A 20,409-nucleotide genomic window follows, 5' to 3' on the forward strand; every position below is an offset into this window, starting at 1 on the left:
GGTTAAAAGATTACCTTTGGGTCTGTTCAAAAGCATCCACTAAAACTTTATGGTAAGGCCTAATAAAATGCTGCTGCCCCTTTGTGATATCCCAAATCACGTTTTCTTTGCCTGGTCTGACAGCTACTGCTCTTAAGTAGCTGCTGAGGTAATTTGCGCGAAGGAGATTCTCTATGTCCCATTGGAATACATGTACTGCATCCACCCAAAAAAACACTACCTAAGCACTAGGAATAGAAGACGGTAGTCATAAAATCTGTGGTTCTCGTGATCTTGCATTATGGTCTCCGCAGCCTTGCCGCTCTTTGTGAAATGCCTGCTCTTTGTGAAATGCCAAGTTTTAAAAAGTTTCATTTACCAATATAAAACAATGTAAACAGATGTAAGGTTGTGCTATTAACTCAGTCTAGCAGAAAATTGGCTCCAACACCTAAGGTGTGTACTGGCCCCTCCCTAATCCTTCACTATAGTGACATGTGAATCAAGGCCCAATTGAGACCATTTAAAAATAACATTACTAATCACAAGTAATTTTTTTCTTTCTCAAAAAGCAAACAAATTAAATGCAAAATAATGTTAATGCAATGTAGAGGTTGCAGTAAAGAATCAGAATATGTAGTTAATACAGTATGCTAATGTAGCAGCATTGCACATAGCATGTTTTATGGTCCATGTTTTTAACAGATTCAGAAATATATTAAGCTATACATAACATGATAAAATCAGGACTGAAAAGTAGTATGTATGTTCAAAGCTAGTGATTGAAGTGTGTAGCAGGAATTAATCTGTTGCATTTCCTGGTTCTCTGAATTGCGTAAATTTTAAATTTCAACTGCAGAGCATCATCCGTAGACATAGTGATCCATATTAGAGCAACCGAACTCCGTGTTGTGACTCTCCATCACTATCTTATGTATTGGAACTAGGGTGGTAGAAAATGTTCCTAAATTGCATTTTAGTACTCTTAGAATGTCTGCTTCAGTTCAGATTATCAGCATTACTAATGCCTTGATGCACTGCTTCAAATGTTTTTAGAGACAGCTGAAATGCTTTATCTACATTGCCAACTGAAGCCTATTTTGATAGGCATCATCTCTGTTATTAAGACAATCCTCTGTATTCAACAAATGGTCAAAGCCTGTGGTTATTTCAGCTCCAGTTGCATCAATTCCAATAAGTTACACCGCTGAGGCCAGGTACAGGCATCATACTTTTACCAATAGAAGCAGTCTATACCTATAACATAACACAAGTTCAGCATGCAGAGACTGGTTTAAAAATGACAGAACCCTGTCTAAGATGCACCTCCCTCTTCCCCCAAGGGGCAAATGTATGTTCTCTTTGCTACCAATCTAAACTATGCTGCTTACATAAAACTGCATAACTTAAGTTGATTCAGCCTCGGACTTTTTGAATATCTGTACCTAGCCTCTGTCTAAGGGAAGCAGGGATGAATTGTCATCCTCACACCGCACCATTTTTCCCACATCCAGGTTTTGGAAACTTGCTAGAAGTCTTGTTCAGAATCTAGATCTCCCTCCACTCATACTCGCACATAGCCTTTTGGATATGAATCAGGTGAGATTCAAACTCCAGCTTCAGTTTAACAGTCAGAATCACTGCATGTATCTATACTAAAACACAACTGACAGCAACAGTGCAAGGATTAACATGTATAAAGACAGCACTGTATCTTACACTCCCACATGAGTTCCCACTTTACTTGACATATCTGCTTCAGTTCAGAGTGCAACTTAGATGCAGTTAAAGTTTTGAAAATTCTTCTGGTGTTAAGCATATTACTCCTGGGATGTATGGAAAAAAAGACTTCTCAGACCACCAAAGATTTGTTTTCCTTTTGATATAATGGAAATGATGACAATTTTGTTCTAGTGAGGAGCTTTTCAGGATTCTGAAGCAGAAATTGATTTACCTACAGATGTCTTTCCCTTTGGTTAGAGTGGCAGCGACCATCCACTGAAAATATTTTGTACTTACAGATATTGTTGTCTTTTCTTCCTGCCAATAACATACAGGGTTTTAAAATGATATTTATCCAGGCAACTAGTATCCTCCAAGGTCCTGATTGCTGGGGGAGAAAGAGTTTTTAAAGACATCATCTCCAGTGTTCCCTGTTGTTTCAGACAGGTGACTAGACTTCTCCTGTCCCCTTCAGAATTATATATGGAATTTGGATTAGGCAATTCCTGCCATGCTGTCATGCTTTAAGGTTGCGTTAATTTTTTTGGAAATTGGATCCTCTATGGCAGTGACACTTATGGATTTTGTTTGTTGCTTTTTACAATTATTAGAGATTAGCTAAGCATGCTTACTTTTTAGATTATGAAGAAAAGTGTGCGTTTTCTTGAGTGGGCTAAAGTTCAGTGCTTGTGATCTTTCAGTCTCCCAATTGCTTTTTACTTCAGGGTAAAGCAGACAGCCATTGGACTTGAGGTCTGATAAAGCACGGTTGCATTTATATTGCTGTGAGAGAAGCCATTTACAGAAAGTGAGGCTTGGAGTGGATTCAACTACAAAATATTTAGTAAAACACATAGCACTTCTTAACATGCAGGTTTCCAAGTACTTTACAAGAGTTAGAAATAATAATAGTCTATAAATAAGGACACTGAGCTAGAGTGTTAATTTGCCTGCGTCCACATCTCTTAATTCCCAAACTAGTGACCTATCCATTGGACTATGTTGCCTTCCCAGAATGGCACATTTTCTAAACTATAATTTCCTGTTTGAGGAACACGTCTAGGAGAGTCCAGCAACCTCAGTATTCATACAAATGAGGGGGGGGAGGGGGAGGAGAATAAATTTTCCGATTTCTGAAACTGAGCAACTGCTTGAGCTACAAAGAAGAAAGGTTTGAGTTCATGCTAAAGACAAAATCCTGACAACCTTAATTATGGTGGTAGTATTTTCCTGTCTATAAAAATAGCATTTAGAGCTAAAACAGTGAATTAATAGACAAACTCCATTCTGTTCAGTTTATTTGTATTGCAATTATGTCTAGATAAGGGATAACTGCAACCAAGATATGGTTTCCTTTGTGCTAAGAGCTAAGTATGCACTTAAAAATAGGAGATAGTTCCTGTGCCAAGGTACTTAGGTCCAAAGTCATTGTCAGAGTCAAAACAGAACCCAGATCTATCTGGTCCCCTAGTCCACAGTCTGAACTGTCAGAACACTGTGTTTCCAGCCATAATTCTTGTCCTACATCTCCATGTAGACAGGATTATGTTCTTGAAGTTGATCTGTGGAATGAAAGGCAGTTTCCAAAGACAGTAGGCTATTGGATACTTACTTCATTTTGCTCATCTGCTTGAAGGAGGGCAATACTACGTGTTCCCTTCTCTATCACCTTCTGTCTTCCACAGCAGTCAGGTAATGGAAGAGGACCAGTCTGCAGACATTCTGACAGAAAGGTCAATTCTACTCTAAAATGGTTACTTAATGGCTTTTTGTTCTCCTGAAGCCTAGTCCCCACAACATAAACAAACATTGAACATGATGCAGACAGGCGCTTTCCTTGTTACATGCTGGAACAGCTATGCCCAGAAAGCCAACTCACAAAACTGTGCAACTCCCCCGGTTTTTAATGGATCTGGTCTTCCACAGCTTTTGTGAAATGATACTGAAAGTTGGCTCGCCAGTTAGGTCTTCTACACTATACTATCATAGATCCTGCATCTCTTGTATCTTTTCTCCTTAGCATTTCTCTTCCTTGTTTCTCTCTTTCCAGTCATTGCCTACCCTACCTCATTCTTAATTCATTCTTTATTCAAACAGGGTTTCTAAAATGGACTTTATCTCCTTCTACATAAAACTAAATATTGCTTAAACATTTTGTAAATTTCAAAAATGGCTCTATAACTTGCTTCCATTAATATTTGTATGAAAAAAAAAAGTTTGTTTGAATACTGATACAAAACTAATAGAAAAGGGGTGTAAATATGATAAGTGAGTGACCATAATCATGTTTATTACCCTTTACCCTTGGCTTTACTTATCAGTGGAATAGGAACTATTTCTGGATTTGGGTAGTTCCAATCCCCTCCCCCCCACATTTTGTTTTGCTGATCTATTTCTGAATTATTGTTAAGTTATACACAGCAGTCTCCTCTACAGATACTATCTATCATTTTGTGTTTTTACTGGAAAGTTAAAAGATATATTGTCAAATGATATATTAATGGATGTAATTAAATAGATATCAGGGTGATTTTAAATTATGAGCAAAGAGTCCTTTTACTTAATACACCTGGCCTAAGTTCTCCATCTTGTTCTATTTCTTTAGAATAATTTCGCTAGCATTAAAACCATATTTCTGTCTTCTGAGTCTGTAAGAAAAATCCATATCAAATTGATAAACTGACTACAGAAGGAAAATTCTAAAATTAAAATAGTATATAAAGTACTCTGAAATACATAAAGTAAACTAGGAAAATAGAGTATTTTTTTCTTCTAATCTCTCTGTTACAAATCGTTGGTGTTCTTCATAACAATGGGAGGTAAATATCCTGCTTCTTTATTATTTTTGCTTTCAGTATTCCTTTAAAACCCAATATTGTGATTTACATGAAACTTCTTTTATGACCCACTTTTTGTGCCTTTTGTCATGGTCTTCTAACCACTCAATTTGAGAGCACATTGACATTGTCAGCTAACACTGAATATTGCAAGATCCCACAAACCAAGATATTTCATCTTTAGCGCTCCCAACTCTTCCTGAAGTGGCTAACTTAGATCCCCCAAATGTGATAACCAAAAAAATCAGGTTTGGTGTCCTCATTGACTGTGCATTACAATATTATGATATTATATGCTATGTGGATAATAAATACATTGGTGTCTTAACTGAGTTCCAGTAAAGGTTACAAAAGTAATAAGCATTATAGCTTTCACGCTATTTTAGAAAACAATATGACTACCAATGCTTACTTGTGCATTTTTTGTTTGTTTAAAAGTTACTTGTTACATCTTGTGAATGGCTTGAATGATTTGGTCTTATTGACCAAAAAGAGAAAGGAAATGTTAGGAAAAAATAAACAGATTTTTAAACAATGAGTTCTGCTGTAGAAAAATGACCGTACAAAATGTTGGCTTATGTACCTGTCAGTTCTGCTGGCAAAAGTGACAGTATTGCTGTACCATGGTCCCTCTGCTTGTACATATACATTTCAAGTGTACTGTAATGCTAACTCATAGGTGTATAAAATCCTTATAGAACATTTCATCATGTTTAATTTGGGGGAAGTGCATACCTTCCAAATGGTTAACCAGCGAAAACATTCAACACGGAACATTTGACACTAATTTACTGGTCAAATCCTTTCTTGAAAGAAGCCTGCCTTGACAAGCCATGTACTAAGTACCTTTGTAGAGAGAGCCTGGCTTGATGGGTCGTCACATAAGCTATTTGACATTTGTCCCCAGTCAGACCGGATGCCACATGAAAAATTTACTCAGGCAAGAGGCTCCTAGGAATAAACAGTTCTCTAGTGTTGCTCACAGGGGACTCAGCAAGGTGAGCAGAACTTCAACTTGTCACGGATGCACTGTTCTGACAAACATAAGTAGATGCTAATGGCTAAATCGTGACAGAATAAAGTCCCACAACCATATGGCTAATTGCCACAACAATATCTTCAGTGTTATTAATCAAGTTTTCATAGTGTGCCATGATAATTGGAATAATTAGAAACAGCATAGGCATTGCTTGCCTCTGCCACACATACTGCAGATAGGGACCTGGAACAACCGCAGTTGCACTTTCTGTACTGTGTTGTTTAGTGCTTTGCTTTCTAGCAAATACTGTGGTTAATTAATGAATTAGCCGTTTGCCACTAGAGTCTCTTATTGCTCACAGAGCTTCTGTGGGGGGCACATAGGTAGCTAAATGAGACCACTGAGCCTCTTGTGTACCTCTTTAAAGATGCAACATTTCCATAAGTCAGGGACTACACAGCATAGTCCTCTACCAGTTGTAGATAGCGTAGCCGACAAAAGTTGAAAGTTCTTCTGTATACTGATTTTTTTTAACTGATTTTAAATATGATCAACAGAACTAAAAGAGCTTCAAAGTATAAAAATTCTGTCTCTTAAAAGATGAATCAAAGAAAAGCCCTGTGCAACAGTAACATAATTAGAGGGCAGCAATATTTAAGTAAATTTGCTTACATTTGTACAGAAAAAAAGAACACTTGTATTGTCTCCTTTCTCCTATTACAGAAACTAAGACATCTTGGTTTTAGCTATTTCATGAGCTACTGATGCTAATTAATATAAACAATTATTACTAAATACAACTTTGCAAAATCTGCTTTACCTTATGTTAATGGTAAGAGAACAGAGCCCCAAAATTATTGTCTATCTTTGAACTTTTGAATATAAATAATGCAATGATTATAGTGTTTTTGTTTACATTAAGTGACTAAATAATCAATTTTGTGTGCTGCTTATTAGAATGGTCACTGGATTCTGATGTTTGGGACTGCAGTAGCAATATGGTAACACTCACGTTTCCTAGGTGCCTGCATCAACATTTAGTTGACTGGTCAGTAAAAATGACAGATTGATGATGATGACTCTCTTCTCTGGATGTATGAAGGCATTTAGCCAAACTAATGGATTGAAATGGACTGCTGTGTGTATGGCCTCTGAACAGCTTCTTAATTTAGTTTTAGAGCTTACAATAGATATAATATTGAATTCACTGACAATATAAATCTTCCTTTTCTCCATTTAAAAAAAATAAATTGCTTTTCCAGATTTGAGAGCTACCATGAAAAGAGATTTTGAAATACTTAATTACAAGTGGGTCTGCAAAAATAAAAACCCTTTTTTTGACCAGAGGTAAACATTCTTTTTGCTTTGAGTTCATCGGTCATATTGACCCTTGACCCATAAAAGGGGGACATTTTGGTAAAAAAAAAAAAAAAAAGCTGCTATATAAGAATGAAAGTAAAATTCTTCAGTCAGGATTCTCCAACTCCTTGAGAGCTGTCAAGGATGATATTCTTTACAAAATAATGGCCTGATTTAGCAACAGCTCTGAGCATGGAACTCCTGTGAGACTTCCTTTCATACAGTTGCTGCAGAATTGGGCACTCCAAGTACTTCAGAACAGTTATGATTTCTGGATGCTGGGTGGATGGAAAGGAGCCAATGAATATAGCATAAGTTAATTTCTTTGCAAAGTTCTTACACCAGTTTCAGCCTCTTAGCAGAAGAAAATAAGAAGCTACCTCCATGGAAAATAAGATTTTTTTTCCCATTATAGCTATAACAGAGCAGGGCACCTAAAATCAATACTCAAATGGGCAGCTGTTATCCAAATAATGAAATATTTATAGTTCTAGAAAGAATAACTGCTCATACATAGATATTTCTATATGATTATCAAGGCCTACATCTTTTTTCATTGGTGCTAACAATATATGTGGTGTTTTATTATGGATATGATTGCTACTGAGGCATTACTCACATTTATTGATAAATTAGTTTTATTTTGCTGCTCCTGACCCTCATGGAAGTTTCGACATTTCTTCTGCTTTAAACTTAAGCTATAAAGTGTTTCCATGTGTCAATAGTTGTATCTTTACCCTAAATGCCGTCGTGATATATCCTTGCCATTTGTTCAGTTAAGGGAATAAATTGATATCATTAGCTGCATGTTCATGAATTGTTGGTTTCTTTAGACATACAGTCATCCTTAATCCTAAGTATAGTATTGTTGAATATCTAATCTGGAAAAGCAATGTATTTTTTATTAAGCAGAAATATAAAGTTGTATCCCTACTATTAATTCATTATAATACTTTTAAAAGAATGAGTTAACTAAGCTGTAAATAAGTAAGGTTAGAAAGAGGTAAGAGTTTAGTTTGGATGTTTTGAATGAAGACTTGGCATCCATTTGTGATTCATTTGTTCCATTCATAATGCACACTTATTTTGCACCGACTGTGTAAAATGATTCCGGAGTATCCTGCAGAATATATCATCCAATTGGGTAGTTTTATTCTCATTCAATACTTCTGGGACTAAGTCCTGTCAATTTTAAAGGAACTACTGGTCATTTGACATGCTAGGGATTCCTGCGATAGATGCTACTCCTAGTGTTAGAAAAAGTCACTTCTCACGTTGTTAAATTTATAATATAAACTTCATTCACTCACTGATCTCTTTTTTGAAGAGGCTGTGGTTAGACTGAAGGTATTAAAAAATGGTAAAGTTTATAAATGACATGAGGATATACATGTGAGATGTTGTTGTTAAACGTGCTGTCCTGTTGGAAGATTTGGGATAGCTTACCTGCCATTTTGTTAAATGTTTTTTCTCATATAGATTTTTTTTTTACGTGAATTTGCTGGAGCATACTACAAAACTCAGTTAGAACTATTATCTCTTTTTTTTCTGTAGATGGTGAAACTTTGTCCAGAAGGTTGATTTACTTTTCCTACATCATACATAGGGTCAGTAGTTGAGCCGGAAATAGAACACAGGTCTCCTGGCTCTGTTGTTTTTGAGCATGCTGCCTTGCTACTTTGTCAGGAATAAGACACGTCTCCCAGTAACTATTCCATTGTTTTATGAGGATATATACCTTTTTGCAGTCTTCAGTAGCTCAATTGTCTAGATGTTTACTGAAAAAATTGATACATAATAAGGAAGCGTGAATATTATAATGGGCCATAATAAGTATGTGAAGTGTAGCTTCGTTACTAGTGTGTGCCAGTTAGTAAGGAATTTTACTGTATTTCTTTCTCAGAGATATTGTACAAAATAATGTAACCTAATTTAACCCTACTGAATATACCATAAAGCAGGGGTTACCAAAGTTTTTATGCCATGGCCTGGCAAACTGTGGCCCAAAAGTGGGCACAGCCCAGCAAACCGTGGCCCAGCAGTCACGGCCAATTGCAGCCAGAATTTCCGGCAGCAGACAGGTAAGGATACTCCAACCCCTGGGCAGGGGGAGGGGTGGACCAAAGCCTGCACTGCTGCAGGCCCTGCAAAAGGAGCCAGGGCCTCTCCGCCCAGCTTTGAGGGGCTGCAGTTTGCCAGTCTGCGGCCTCTTCCAGTCCAGCAGCCAACCATGCTGAGGACTGGCAGCTGTCCTGCCACAGCCCAGCACCAGGCTACAGCCCAGGGATTGAAACCCTCTGCCCTACAGCAACAGTTGAAACATTAGGAAATGTATTCTCTTCGAAAGAATAGACTCTATTAAATACTATTGTTTTTTCTAATATAATTTTTTTACTTTAAAATGTATATAGGCTCCAAGTGCCAAACCAAATTTTAATCAATGCTTTTCTCATTTTTTGGAGAATGAAAAATGGGAGGGAGGAGTTTATAATTGCTAATAGCTGTTAACACTAGCAATTCCACTAATTTAGAAGTGCCTCTTTTGTTTGAATAGGTTTATTTCTACATGCAATATTTAAAATCATGCACTCATAATTATTTTTATTGCAACATAAAAATATTTCCATTACTGTGCAGGCATTTTCTAAAAGAAAATGTATGTTTATCATCACTAATAAAGCTTGTAATTTTGGGATAAGCAAAAACAGCAAGCAGTAAAATTCAGTAGCGACTCCTCTACATTCTCGCATTTATCTGACTGTTAAGCATGGATATTTGTTACTGTTGTTGTTGATATTTGTTACTGTTTGTTGTTTCCCTTTTTGCTTTGTTTCCCACTGTAACCTGCACTTCCCATTTGATTTTCCTTCATCATTAGATAGACACGTGGGGTGCCTATGCATGTACATCAAGGCTGCTCTGACACTCTGTAACTGCAGCGCGTCAGAGCAGACATGATTAATTGAGTCTGCTGGAGCATGGTAATTACTGTGCTTCAACAGACTCCCATGTCACGTGTATCAGTGTCCCCACACTGAAAAATGGCAGAAGCCTCTGGCTTCTTTACTTTACTTTTCATTCCATCCAGGAAGAGCACACACCAACTGCACAAACTTCCTTAGCCCGACGAAGGGTTTTTGAACCCAAAAGCTTGCTTAATAATTGTTTTCCAACTATATAAGTTGGTCTAATAAAAGATATCAGATTCACCCAAAGAACCTTGTCTGCCTTGATAACTTTGGTTCTTTTAAATTTTCCTCGATGTCCATTTTAAATATATATTTAGATATAGAGAAATGGAGTTACCACTGAAATTAAAGGTTAAATAAAGAATGGATTTTTAATAAGGTGGACCTGGTTGCCGGTAATTACTGGCAATTTTGTTAGATTATTTTTTAGAGAGTTTTTTGTCATCTAGATGTGTACCACACAAGGTGACATGATGTGCCAAGTACAGACTTTGCAGTTCCTGCTTGAAGGAGCAAAATTAATCAGATTCTGATAACATAGGCAGATTCACATAAATTTGCCAAAAAGGACTTGCAAAACAAATTCTGATGAGCAGTATCTCCAGCAGAACCAGCAATCCCCATCAATAATGTGGCAGAGTAGGATTATATTGGAGAGGAACCCCAGGAGAAACCTACCACAAGGCAGGCTAAAACATCTGATAATCAATTATTTTTCATCTACCAACAGTTCTAATGTTACTGTTACAGACGCACAATATTCTTCACCAAAGCCATACTTGCAAGGAAGTATGATACAATTGTTCTCACTTAACACAGCATCAGATTCTTTTGCTAGCGGCTAAATTACAGTAAGAAGGGGGAGATAATTATTAGGATCTTATTTTTAGAAAGAGAAGCCTTCTTTAGTAAGGGAATATTTACTGCCTTCCTAAAAGAGACATAAATTTTCCAAAAGCAAGGCTGAATTATCTTTTTTGTAATCTCAAAGAATCCAAGTTGTGGAGGGTAGCATCCAGAGAATAAATGAGACCTTTGTGTCAAACAGGGTTTTTTTAATTGATGAATAGGTGATTATTTAAAGATAGGTGGTAACCCGAGTTTGGCTAATTAACATAAATCATCATTCAGGACATTTTGAACAATCCTTTTGAAGAACCCAGTGACGACCATTTACCCCATAAAAATTAAGATATAAAGTGGGCTAGGGATACAGTATTCCAGTACTGTGCCTGCCTTGTGTTTCAGGAGCCTTATGGTTATAATGAACATTATAAAGTTGTTTTTGAGATATCTATAAGAAATTCTCTCTCCAGTAGAGGTAGAAATGCACTGTAATCCTAACCACACAAAGGTAGAATATACTGTTTCATTTAATTTGTGGAATAATTTCACAGTTGTTAAGGGCTACATACTTTATTTCTATAAAAGCTATATAAGGCACTAGTACCTATCTGCATAAGAAAACAACTTTATTTTACTGTAAAAGTTAAGTTACAGTTTGATATTATATAGTGAAATAAGACTCTATAGTGATCAGTCGATGCTGCCTTAAAATATTTAAATCAGAAAAATAAGATGCCCTATTTTCACCAAAAATAATTCAGAATTTTGTACTCAGTCAATTATAGATGAGTAATATAGCTACATTAATATATTTATATTCTAAATAGCAATCATATTGATTTGGAAGGACTTCTTTGAGGTGACTTTGCTGGACTTTTTGAAGGGTTCTTGGCTGGAATCTTCTCAGGAGTCTTGGCTGCAGGTTTTTCTGGAGTCTTGTCTGCTTTCTTAAAGAAAGTGTCAAAGAAAGTTTGGACAGATGTTCTCTGTTTAAATGTTTAAGCTAAACAGCCACTGGGGAGTTTTTGCAGAAGACACTGAGGAGTTTCTGCACAAGACTACGGTTTGGTTTTGATTCCATGTGCTGCTTCTACATCCCAGAGAAATACTGAGTTTTAATAAGACCTTATTTACTTTAGACATTGCCTCTTTTTCTCTTTTAACTGCTGTACTCAACTACAATGTTCTTCTCAACTATGATCATTTGAGCCTCTCATGCATCATTAAGATTGCTAGCTTTTCAGTGACAGGTTTAGTAGAAAAATAACTACATGTCCTCCTCTAAAAAAGAAATAATATTTTGCTTCAGAACTATTTTCTCTACTGTCCCTTTTATTTGTTGAAGTTCTGTTCGTCCCATTCACAACCATCTGTGTGAAATCTTAAGAAAACCCCAAAATTTATTAAGAATAGAAACACAAGGCTAGAAAAATAGACTGTGGCATGTATATAATATGAAACTGCAAATCCTCATCTAGATGGGTCTCCATAACATCACAAGAAAGTAAATCACTTTACATTTTTATAAATTAATCCTTTTCTCTCTGACTAATGTTGACAACTATAGGAAGTCATATATGGCTTCTAGCATCATATGTCTTGTCATCTTCCCTCATGCTTACTTTGGATATGCTTTAGTTGTACTTCTAAATATTATTTTGCTCTTCTGCCTAACCACAAAATTATTTACATATACTTATCCACTGATTAAACCAGCCTCTTATAATATCCATCAGGTTTGTTCAATCTATCAAGAATTTTTTAGTATGTGGGATAAACTGTTTCAATTCTTGGCTTTTTCATTTACAATATGACTTCATTTGAAGGTGCATACACACAACAGTTGTTACTAACCCTTGTTTCACATCTTTTTTCCAAGTAAGCATCCCACACCTGATGGGCTGTTTGTTCTTTGTTCTAGACTAATGACTGTGCTTTTGCATGTTAAATTGCATTAGTTGGAGGTATAAACCTGGATGTTATTCATTATCTGCATTGAATCTGAGTTTAAAGAGAGAGGTCTTAGGTGTAAGTTTCACAGGCAACCTTAATTTCTTTATTTCTGCATAACTTTGCAAAGAATATGTTCTTTTAAGTAGTTGTTTCTTGATATTTAACTCCTGCATTATATAAAAACCCTAGAATGAACAAGAACAAATTACATTATATGGAACCTTACTGATCCCTTCTATGAAAATGAGTTTCAGAAGGATCTTTAGATCCATGACAGTCCACACCAGTAAGTAACTGGTAGCAATATAAGGAGGTAATATCTGCAGATTGCTCTGCACCACAGAAGGATAGGGCCACAGGTGCTGGCCCCAACCTTTAGCTCCCCCTGGCTGAAGATCCAGGAGGAACTGGACAGGGTCACTTTTCCCCAAGTGGCACAGTTTTCTCTGCCACAAATTTGTGCCGCTGCTACTTGAGCTCCTTCAAGTGTACATGCCTGCATGTGTGGAGACACCCTAAGGGTGCAGACAGAGATAACACTTGAGCCATTCCAAGAATATCGCTGATTTAAGAACTGGTTCACAATTGACCCTAGATGGAAGTTTCTGCATGTGTACTGCTAAGAGTTCTTAGTAGAACTGCCACCTTCTAGGGATTGCACTGCTGCCAAAATGCTGCTGGGGATGGTAGAGTACCCAGACCATCATGCCTTCTTGGGAGGAGTGGAGGGATTGTCCCCTGCTTGTGGTCCCTAGGGGGCAGTGTGCTCTGTCTCCTCCCAAGTCTTCACAGCTTTTCAACCTCTGCTTTGAAAGCCACACTGTCAAATTCACCTCCCTGCTAGAGACCCTGCACCCTAGGCTGACAGGCTCATTATAGAGTCATAGATTGTAGAGTCCGAAGGGACCACAACGGATCATCATGTCCAACCCCCTGCCGCTGGCAGGAAAGAGGACCAAGGTCAGATGACCCCAGCCAGGTGACTATCTAGCCTCCTCTTGAAGACCTCCAAGCTAGGTGATAGCACCACCTCTCTTGGAAAAGCACTACCAGGAGTAAGTCAAACACCTTCCCCTTCCTCCAGCACCTGGCAACCCCTCCATCCCTCCCCCTTGCCCTGGCACCCTAGAGCACAGGGTCTGTAACATGGAAGTGAAATTGACAACACAGCTTCCAAGATAGTGGTTGAAAAACAATGAGGATCTTGGGGGCTCCTGGGAGCATGTGCCACTCCCCCTCTTCACCCCCCTTCCCCCCGACCACAAACAGGGTGTCATTCAGCCCTCCAGCACCTGACAGGGGAAGATCCAGAGGGGTACAGTGGCATGGTTGCACCCCTTATTAGGGATGATGATGGGGGAGCAGCAGTCCTCAAAGCTAGTAAGAATCTCTTTTCCCCTTGGTTACCAATGGCACCTCTCCTCTCTTTCCATTTCCCCAGCTGCTGTTTCTGTCCATGCTTCTGTTCCTATGGCATTGTGCACTTGCCCCAGTGGAGGTAGAATTCGGAGCCATACAGTCCTGGCTCCATTCCAGAGCAGCCCTTTGCCCTGCATGTTGGGGGGTAGGACGTATGGTGTGGCACAGGTTGGGATGTCTGGAGAACTGACCAGACATGAGACATGGATTACTTTCTGTCCCCACGTAACATTGAAATGATTCACAGAGGACCAGCTCAAAATAGTACTTGATTTTCCCGATGTGTTTTTTAAACATTCCAGGAAGTTTAAGCCAGGTTTAAATGACATGCACATCTAAACTCTTGTGTTTTAAAGTGTATTTAGAATGGTCTAAGTATTACATCTATCCACACCCTAAGGCTGGGGGCAGAAGATGCCCATAAACCAGTTTAAGTGATCAGAAACTGATTTAAACGTGTAACAGAACATGTTCAGTGCACATAAACCTGTTTCAAAATGACCGAAACTGGTTTGAGATAAACCTGGTTGAATGTAGCATCAGACTTAACTGATTGAGCTCAAACTGGTTTATGCAAGTTCTGTCCAAGACCCCTTCCTGGTTTAGGTTACAGCAGAATCACCCATCATCCCAGCATGCTCTCTGGGCTGGGCTCTTTGCTCCAGCCCAGCAGGGTTGGCCCCGCCCCTCTGCTCCCTAGCCAGATGCTGAAGGGCAGGGGAGGGGGAATAACCCCCATCCCTGCTCCCTTGCCTAAGGGACCCTGCCGGCCAGCCTCTGGCTGGGCCCATCACTGTGCCACTGGAGCAGCGAGGGGGCAGGGCCCTTGACGGGGCAGCAGCCCCTGTACTGGTGTCCAGGGAGTGCAAGCCTCTTTCTGGTGGAGGGGCCACAGCTTCAGCAAGTGGTGGCACCAGGGTTCAGAGGCAGCCATAGCTACTCAAGGTCCCCAAGTCCCCCAGTGTTACCCCACTGCTAGTCTGTGGCGGCTTTCCCTGCCCTCCCCCACTGGCAGTGCTTCCCCCCACACCCAGAAGAGGCTCGTGCTCCAGGACACCGTGACAGGGGCTGCAGCCCCCGTCAGAGCTGCTCCCCCCTCACCACTCCAGTGGCGAGGGTGGGGCCAGAGGCCAGGCAACATAGCCCCCTTAGGCAGGGGGCAGGAAGGGGGGTTATTCTCCCCGCTGTCCCCGGGAGACTTCAGGGAGTGCTCACCCTGACCACCGCTGCTGCCATCTGCCCCCTCCTCCAGACTCCAGAGAGAGGGGGAAATAACCCCCCTTCCTGCCCTCTGCCTAAGGGGCCTATACCGGCTGGCATTTGGCCACGCCCCCAGCCCCGCTGCTGCAGCAGTGAGGGGGGAGCTCCTGGTAGACCCCAGCTTGGGGTCCATGCTGGTGGGATGGGGAAGAATTAATCACACGCCCCTAGCACAGCTTCTCTGCTGTCGAGGGCCGCTCTAGCGCCTCCTGGCTTCTGGCTCGAGCCACTGCAGGCATCTGCCTACATTTCATCTATTCACTTGCAAATTGGTTCAGTCTAGACAGGTTAGACTAACCTGAAACGATTGAATCAATTCAGGCTCCGTCTTTTTGAATGTCTGTCCCTAGACTAATAGTTAAACATTCCTGCCCCTCCCAGCCCCTCATTCACCTCCTTCTGCTTCTGCCTGTCTCTGTGCCTTCCTTCTCCCTACTGACAAACATCCTTTCCCTCCATCCAGAACTGTCTCCTCTTCACCTACCTGCTCTTCTCATTTGCTACTGAAATTCTGCTACCCATATCCTTATTCCTATTCCTTACCTGTATGCACCTCCTGTTTCCAGGTTTCTGTCCTTCCTACTCACCGAGCTTCTGCATCTGAATGTCCCTTCTCTATAGGGATGGTGTACATTCAGTCTGATTAGTATGTTAGTCTGAGAAATAATGGAGCTGACTCAATGTAGATGGGTATTTCAAATGTAGTTGCAATAGATTCTAGCTAATACTGTGAGTGTGTGCAAACTGAGATTTTTGTAGAGCCTTACCAGCTATGAAATTTGGCAGATATGAATGTAGTAAAAAAAAAGAATAAAAATTAATATTCAAGATATAAGTAACCCCTCCATTACCAAACTACGTTTCTGCTCGAAAACATATTGGCAGTTTTTTTTCTTTAAACTTACTCTCAAAAATACCTGGAACTTTCAGAAAAAATGAGTTCAAGGCAGAAATCTGACATGAAAAATCCTAATATGAATTGATTGCATTTGGCAACAGTTTATGCACCTTAAAATATGGTCTATAATAGCCTGTGTCCGGAAGTATAGGAATTGCTACCTGTATGGCCTATAATGATTGTAGAGATTGGCATTAAATCTTTGAAATACTCATAAGTTGTTGCTTATCTAAAGCTATACTGAGCAATCTGTGTGTCCTGTATATTCCAAAGAAGATTTTGTCATTCCTGGTCATGGCATTTCATATAAGTGTATTAATCAGTCTGGCACCAGTATCATGTTCTGTTCTGCTCAATCCTCCTATAACAACAGTCATGCTGTCATTTACCTCCACATTGCTATCATATCTTTGTTAAGATTATATAATTGAGGTCTGTAATTTTTATGGATTTCAGAGTTCTCAGTGAAGATTGAGAGCATGCATGGACATGCAAAGCAGTAGCTCAAATAAATGAATCTTATGGCTGCTAACTGATAGTGCCTCCAGGAATATCTAGTAAATCTTAATCAAAATGGAAGTAATCTTTATTGAAACCTAGTAAGCGGAGTCCTTCCCATGGTTAACATATTTACCAAAGCACCCAATTTCTTCTGGTTTCTCTATACAGTAAGGTCATTAATTAATCATTTTCTCTTGCTAGTAATTACTGATCACTTGAGAATTGTGGTTTAATTATATAGGAATCATAAGTGGAAGCTAGGGGGATGTATTCCGCCAGGCAAATGATAGGAACCTTGGTTTATTTTTACTTTAAATATTCTGTACTTTATTTTTGCAGATTTTAATTGCTAAGTAGGTCTGGTAAAATATGAATTACTGTATTATTGCATGTGATACAAGGTACACTATTGTGAGCATTGTAGACTACAGGTATAACAGATGTAAAGCAAGATTAACAGGACAGAGTAATAATTAAACCACAGACAGTCATCTAAAAAGAGAAAGGGTTTTCTTGTCCAATGCTATCATTAAATGCAACTCAAATTCTCTGTAAATATTTGTAAGAGCAATAAAAGCATGTTAATTTGGAAGAAAACACTCCAACGTGAACACTTACTTTAAAGATTAAAGTTCACTTTTTATAAATATATAGGTTCACTGAAGTCATGCCATATGGCAGCATAGTTCATAGGCAATAGGGTCCTTGGTTTATGGATGCTGTGAGCTAAATGCTACTGAAAAAAAAAAAGAGACAACAGTTAATATATATGCATTTACAGCAATGTGAATTGCCTGTTCCCTTTGGGACAAGGAGGTTCAAATCATTAATGATAATATTATAGTTGTTAAAGAAGTCCAGTTGTTCTTCAGCACTGCATCTGTGAAACATGATATCTCTGGGGACTGAGATTTAACTTTCCCCAGAGAAAATATAAAAGCAGGAAAAAAGAGAATGACTTCTGCTTGAGCAGAATAAACCTGCATCTACAAACGATTAACACTGCATAATGAAGTAGTAAAGAAGTAAGAGAGATTTCTAATAAAAGACTAATAACAAATCCCATTACACCATGGTGTATTTTTTTTCCTTGAAGTGTATAAGAGTTTTAGCAAACCTTCTGAATTAGATTTGGGTAGTTGTGAGCAAAGTCAGCTCGAATGCTTCAAGCTTAGCTGAGTTTTCGCTCCTAACAGTTTATGTAACATGAAAGTTGTGGGTTTACGGGTAGGAGGGGTTGTTACTGCAAGTAATCGGCTTCACGCAGAGTTTGGATAATGTTTGTGTCACCATAGGATAATAGTTTCCTGTAGGCTAGGCACTGTAGGGTAATGTGCTACTATATGTTAAAACACCTTATATAGAACATTATCAGAATTAAATGTGGTAGATTAGCCTTGATTTGAGTTAACCATACCTTTGACTCCTCTTTTGTAGCAACATTCAGCTCTAAAGATAGGTGTTTGTAGAATTCAGTAGGAATGGGAGATGGAGGGCAGCATGAATTCAGTTTTACGGGAGACAAAACTTGACGTTTGTTTTTTATTACTAGACTTTGTTGTCTCTAGTAACTTTGCCTTTATAACTGGACATTATAGTGACAAGTAATTCTTACATTAATGAATAGAAAATCAACATAAGGCAGGGATGGGGTGATTTTATGTTCCAAGTTTACATATATATTTTGTTTCTAAACTGTAATATTACTTGTGAAAATCTGCTTAGTGATCTTCTAGCTATGTATCTTGGGAAGACTTTTTTTAAAGTGTACTGGGTCAGTGACCAAAGATCACTGACAACTGCATAAAAGTTGAGAAGATATTGGAATGCAAATATTGAGAAGTGAATTAAATCTGATTCATAGCATAAGCCCTTTATTAATAGACAGAGTCATTCAGTTATCTTCCTAAATTTGTACTTGGCTGACACATGTTGACTTGCATTTATGCAGAAATTAACTTCTGTTACAAGAGTCAAATGAATTGGTACCTTACAGCTACAATGGCCTCTGTATCATGGTTAACAGATTTGGAAGTAATCTTAAATAATAAATACAATATAATCTATATCTATGGAGTTAACTGATGTGAATTCTAGCTGTCTTTCTAGGGGTTTAGGTTGTAGCCGTGTTGGTCTAAAGACATAGGCAGACAAGGTTCCTTGGGTGAATTTGATATCTTTTATTAGACCAACCCAAATAGTTGGAGAATAGTTATTAAGCAAGGTTTCGGGTTTGAAGGGTTTTTGAACCCGAAAGCTTGCTTAATAACTATTCTCCAACTATTTGGGTTGGTCTAATAAAAGCTGTCTTTCTAGGCTTTCCTGTGGTGTCAACTGTCAGTGTTAAAGAACGGCTTAGTTTGCTTGCAGGAAAGTTTTAATAAATTTATTTTCTCTTTCCATTGACTAAAAATATATATAGTAAATACTAGCTTGAATGAAATACTAGCTTGCTGCGGCTAAGATGGTAATAATTGCCTTTTAAATCTATTTTGAAATAACTATTAATATTACAAGTTATTCTTCATACTTTTTCAAAGTTAAAATTTTAAGTTGATCCTTGCTACAGGCCTTAGGTAAGTAGGTAGTAGCAGTCCGACTTTTTGATGGGTAGCTAAGACGCACAGTTTAAATGACTTGAATCCACAGAGCAAGTCAGTGGCAGAGTTGGCATTAGAAGATAGGAGATTTGGGTGAAAAGTACCGTGCTTAGAATGCTGTCAGATTTTCAACACTGAGCAAGCAAACATTGCAAGTAATCTAGATGGATATCCATATTTTATTGAATACGAAACCAATATGACATATTTAATCAAATTGATATGTATCATATTTTGCTCATACCTGAAAACACTATAATTACAGGAAAAGAGGAGACCCATTTGGGGTAACTTATTCAATCCCATAATGACAGCTATTTCATATCTGCCTCAAAAATATCCTTTGTCTGGACTTTTAGGGGTCTGCTTAAACTCTGGCCTTATCTTGCCTTCCTACTTTTCCAGGTTTCTGTGAATGATATTTTTTAACTTTCTTCTTAAATCAATATGAAAATAAACATGCAAAAAAAGATAATATGCAATCTGATGTCAGTTTTATCCATCAAGGCCTATCTACACAACATTAATAAAACTTTTGCAGTACTTAATGCATTTCTTCCCCTAACCCTATTGGTATGTAAAGAGTATTTCCCAAAACAAAATTATTAATAAATGTTAAAGGAATTATTTATAAATACTAAGTGCTTACTTTTTTTCTTTTTCTTTTTTTAGACGATGGGTTAGACTGCTTTTTGGACGAGAATTTCCACTTCAGGACCTTCTTGTTGTTTGGGACGCATTATTTGCTGACAGCATCACTCTCGATTTAGTTGACTACATTTTTGTAGCTATGTTGTTATATATTAGAGATGCCTGTAAGTATCAATTATCTTATGTTCTTAAAAAAGGTACTGGACACTCCTAGCTTTACAGAAGGGAGGTTTGGGTGGCATGAAATTCCTAAGCTTCATCATTTTTGTGTGTGTTTCGTCTAACTGAAAATTCTTTAACATGTGGACTATGGTAGGAGCCACTTGCCATCAAATATGAATATTATGAAATAAATTGAATATTGTAGCTAAAATCAAGACTTTGCTTTATGAATAGTTCTGTCTTTATAGGGAATTGTAAATTTCATATATAAAGC

The 20,409-nt window shown here is 38.3% G+C and overlaps 1 protein-coding gene across 1 annotated transcript in view; it reads left to right on the top strand.

Annotated features, from left to right (window-relative positions):
* Nucleotides 1-20,409, top strand: part of TBC1D5 (TBC1 domain family member 5) — a 371,763-nt gene that overhangs the window by 223,765 nt on the left and 127,589 nt on the right. Inside the window, exon 13 of the mRNA XM_019497895.2 lies at nt 19,995-20,137. Coding sequence (XP_019353440.2) covers nt 19,995-20,137 — 143 coding nt within the window. The remainder of the gene's footprint in view (nt 1-19,994; nt 20,138-20,409) is intronic.

This window comes from Alligator mississippiensis, chromosome 5 (genome assembly GCF_030867095.1).
Source record: "Alligator mississippiensis isolate rAllMis1 chromosome 5, rAllMis1, whole genome shotgun sequence".
NCBI classification, from domain to species: Eukaryota; Metazoa; Chordata; order Crocodylia; family Alligatoridae; genus Alligator; species Alligator mississippiensis.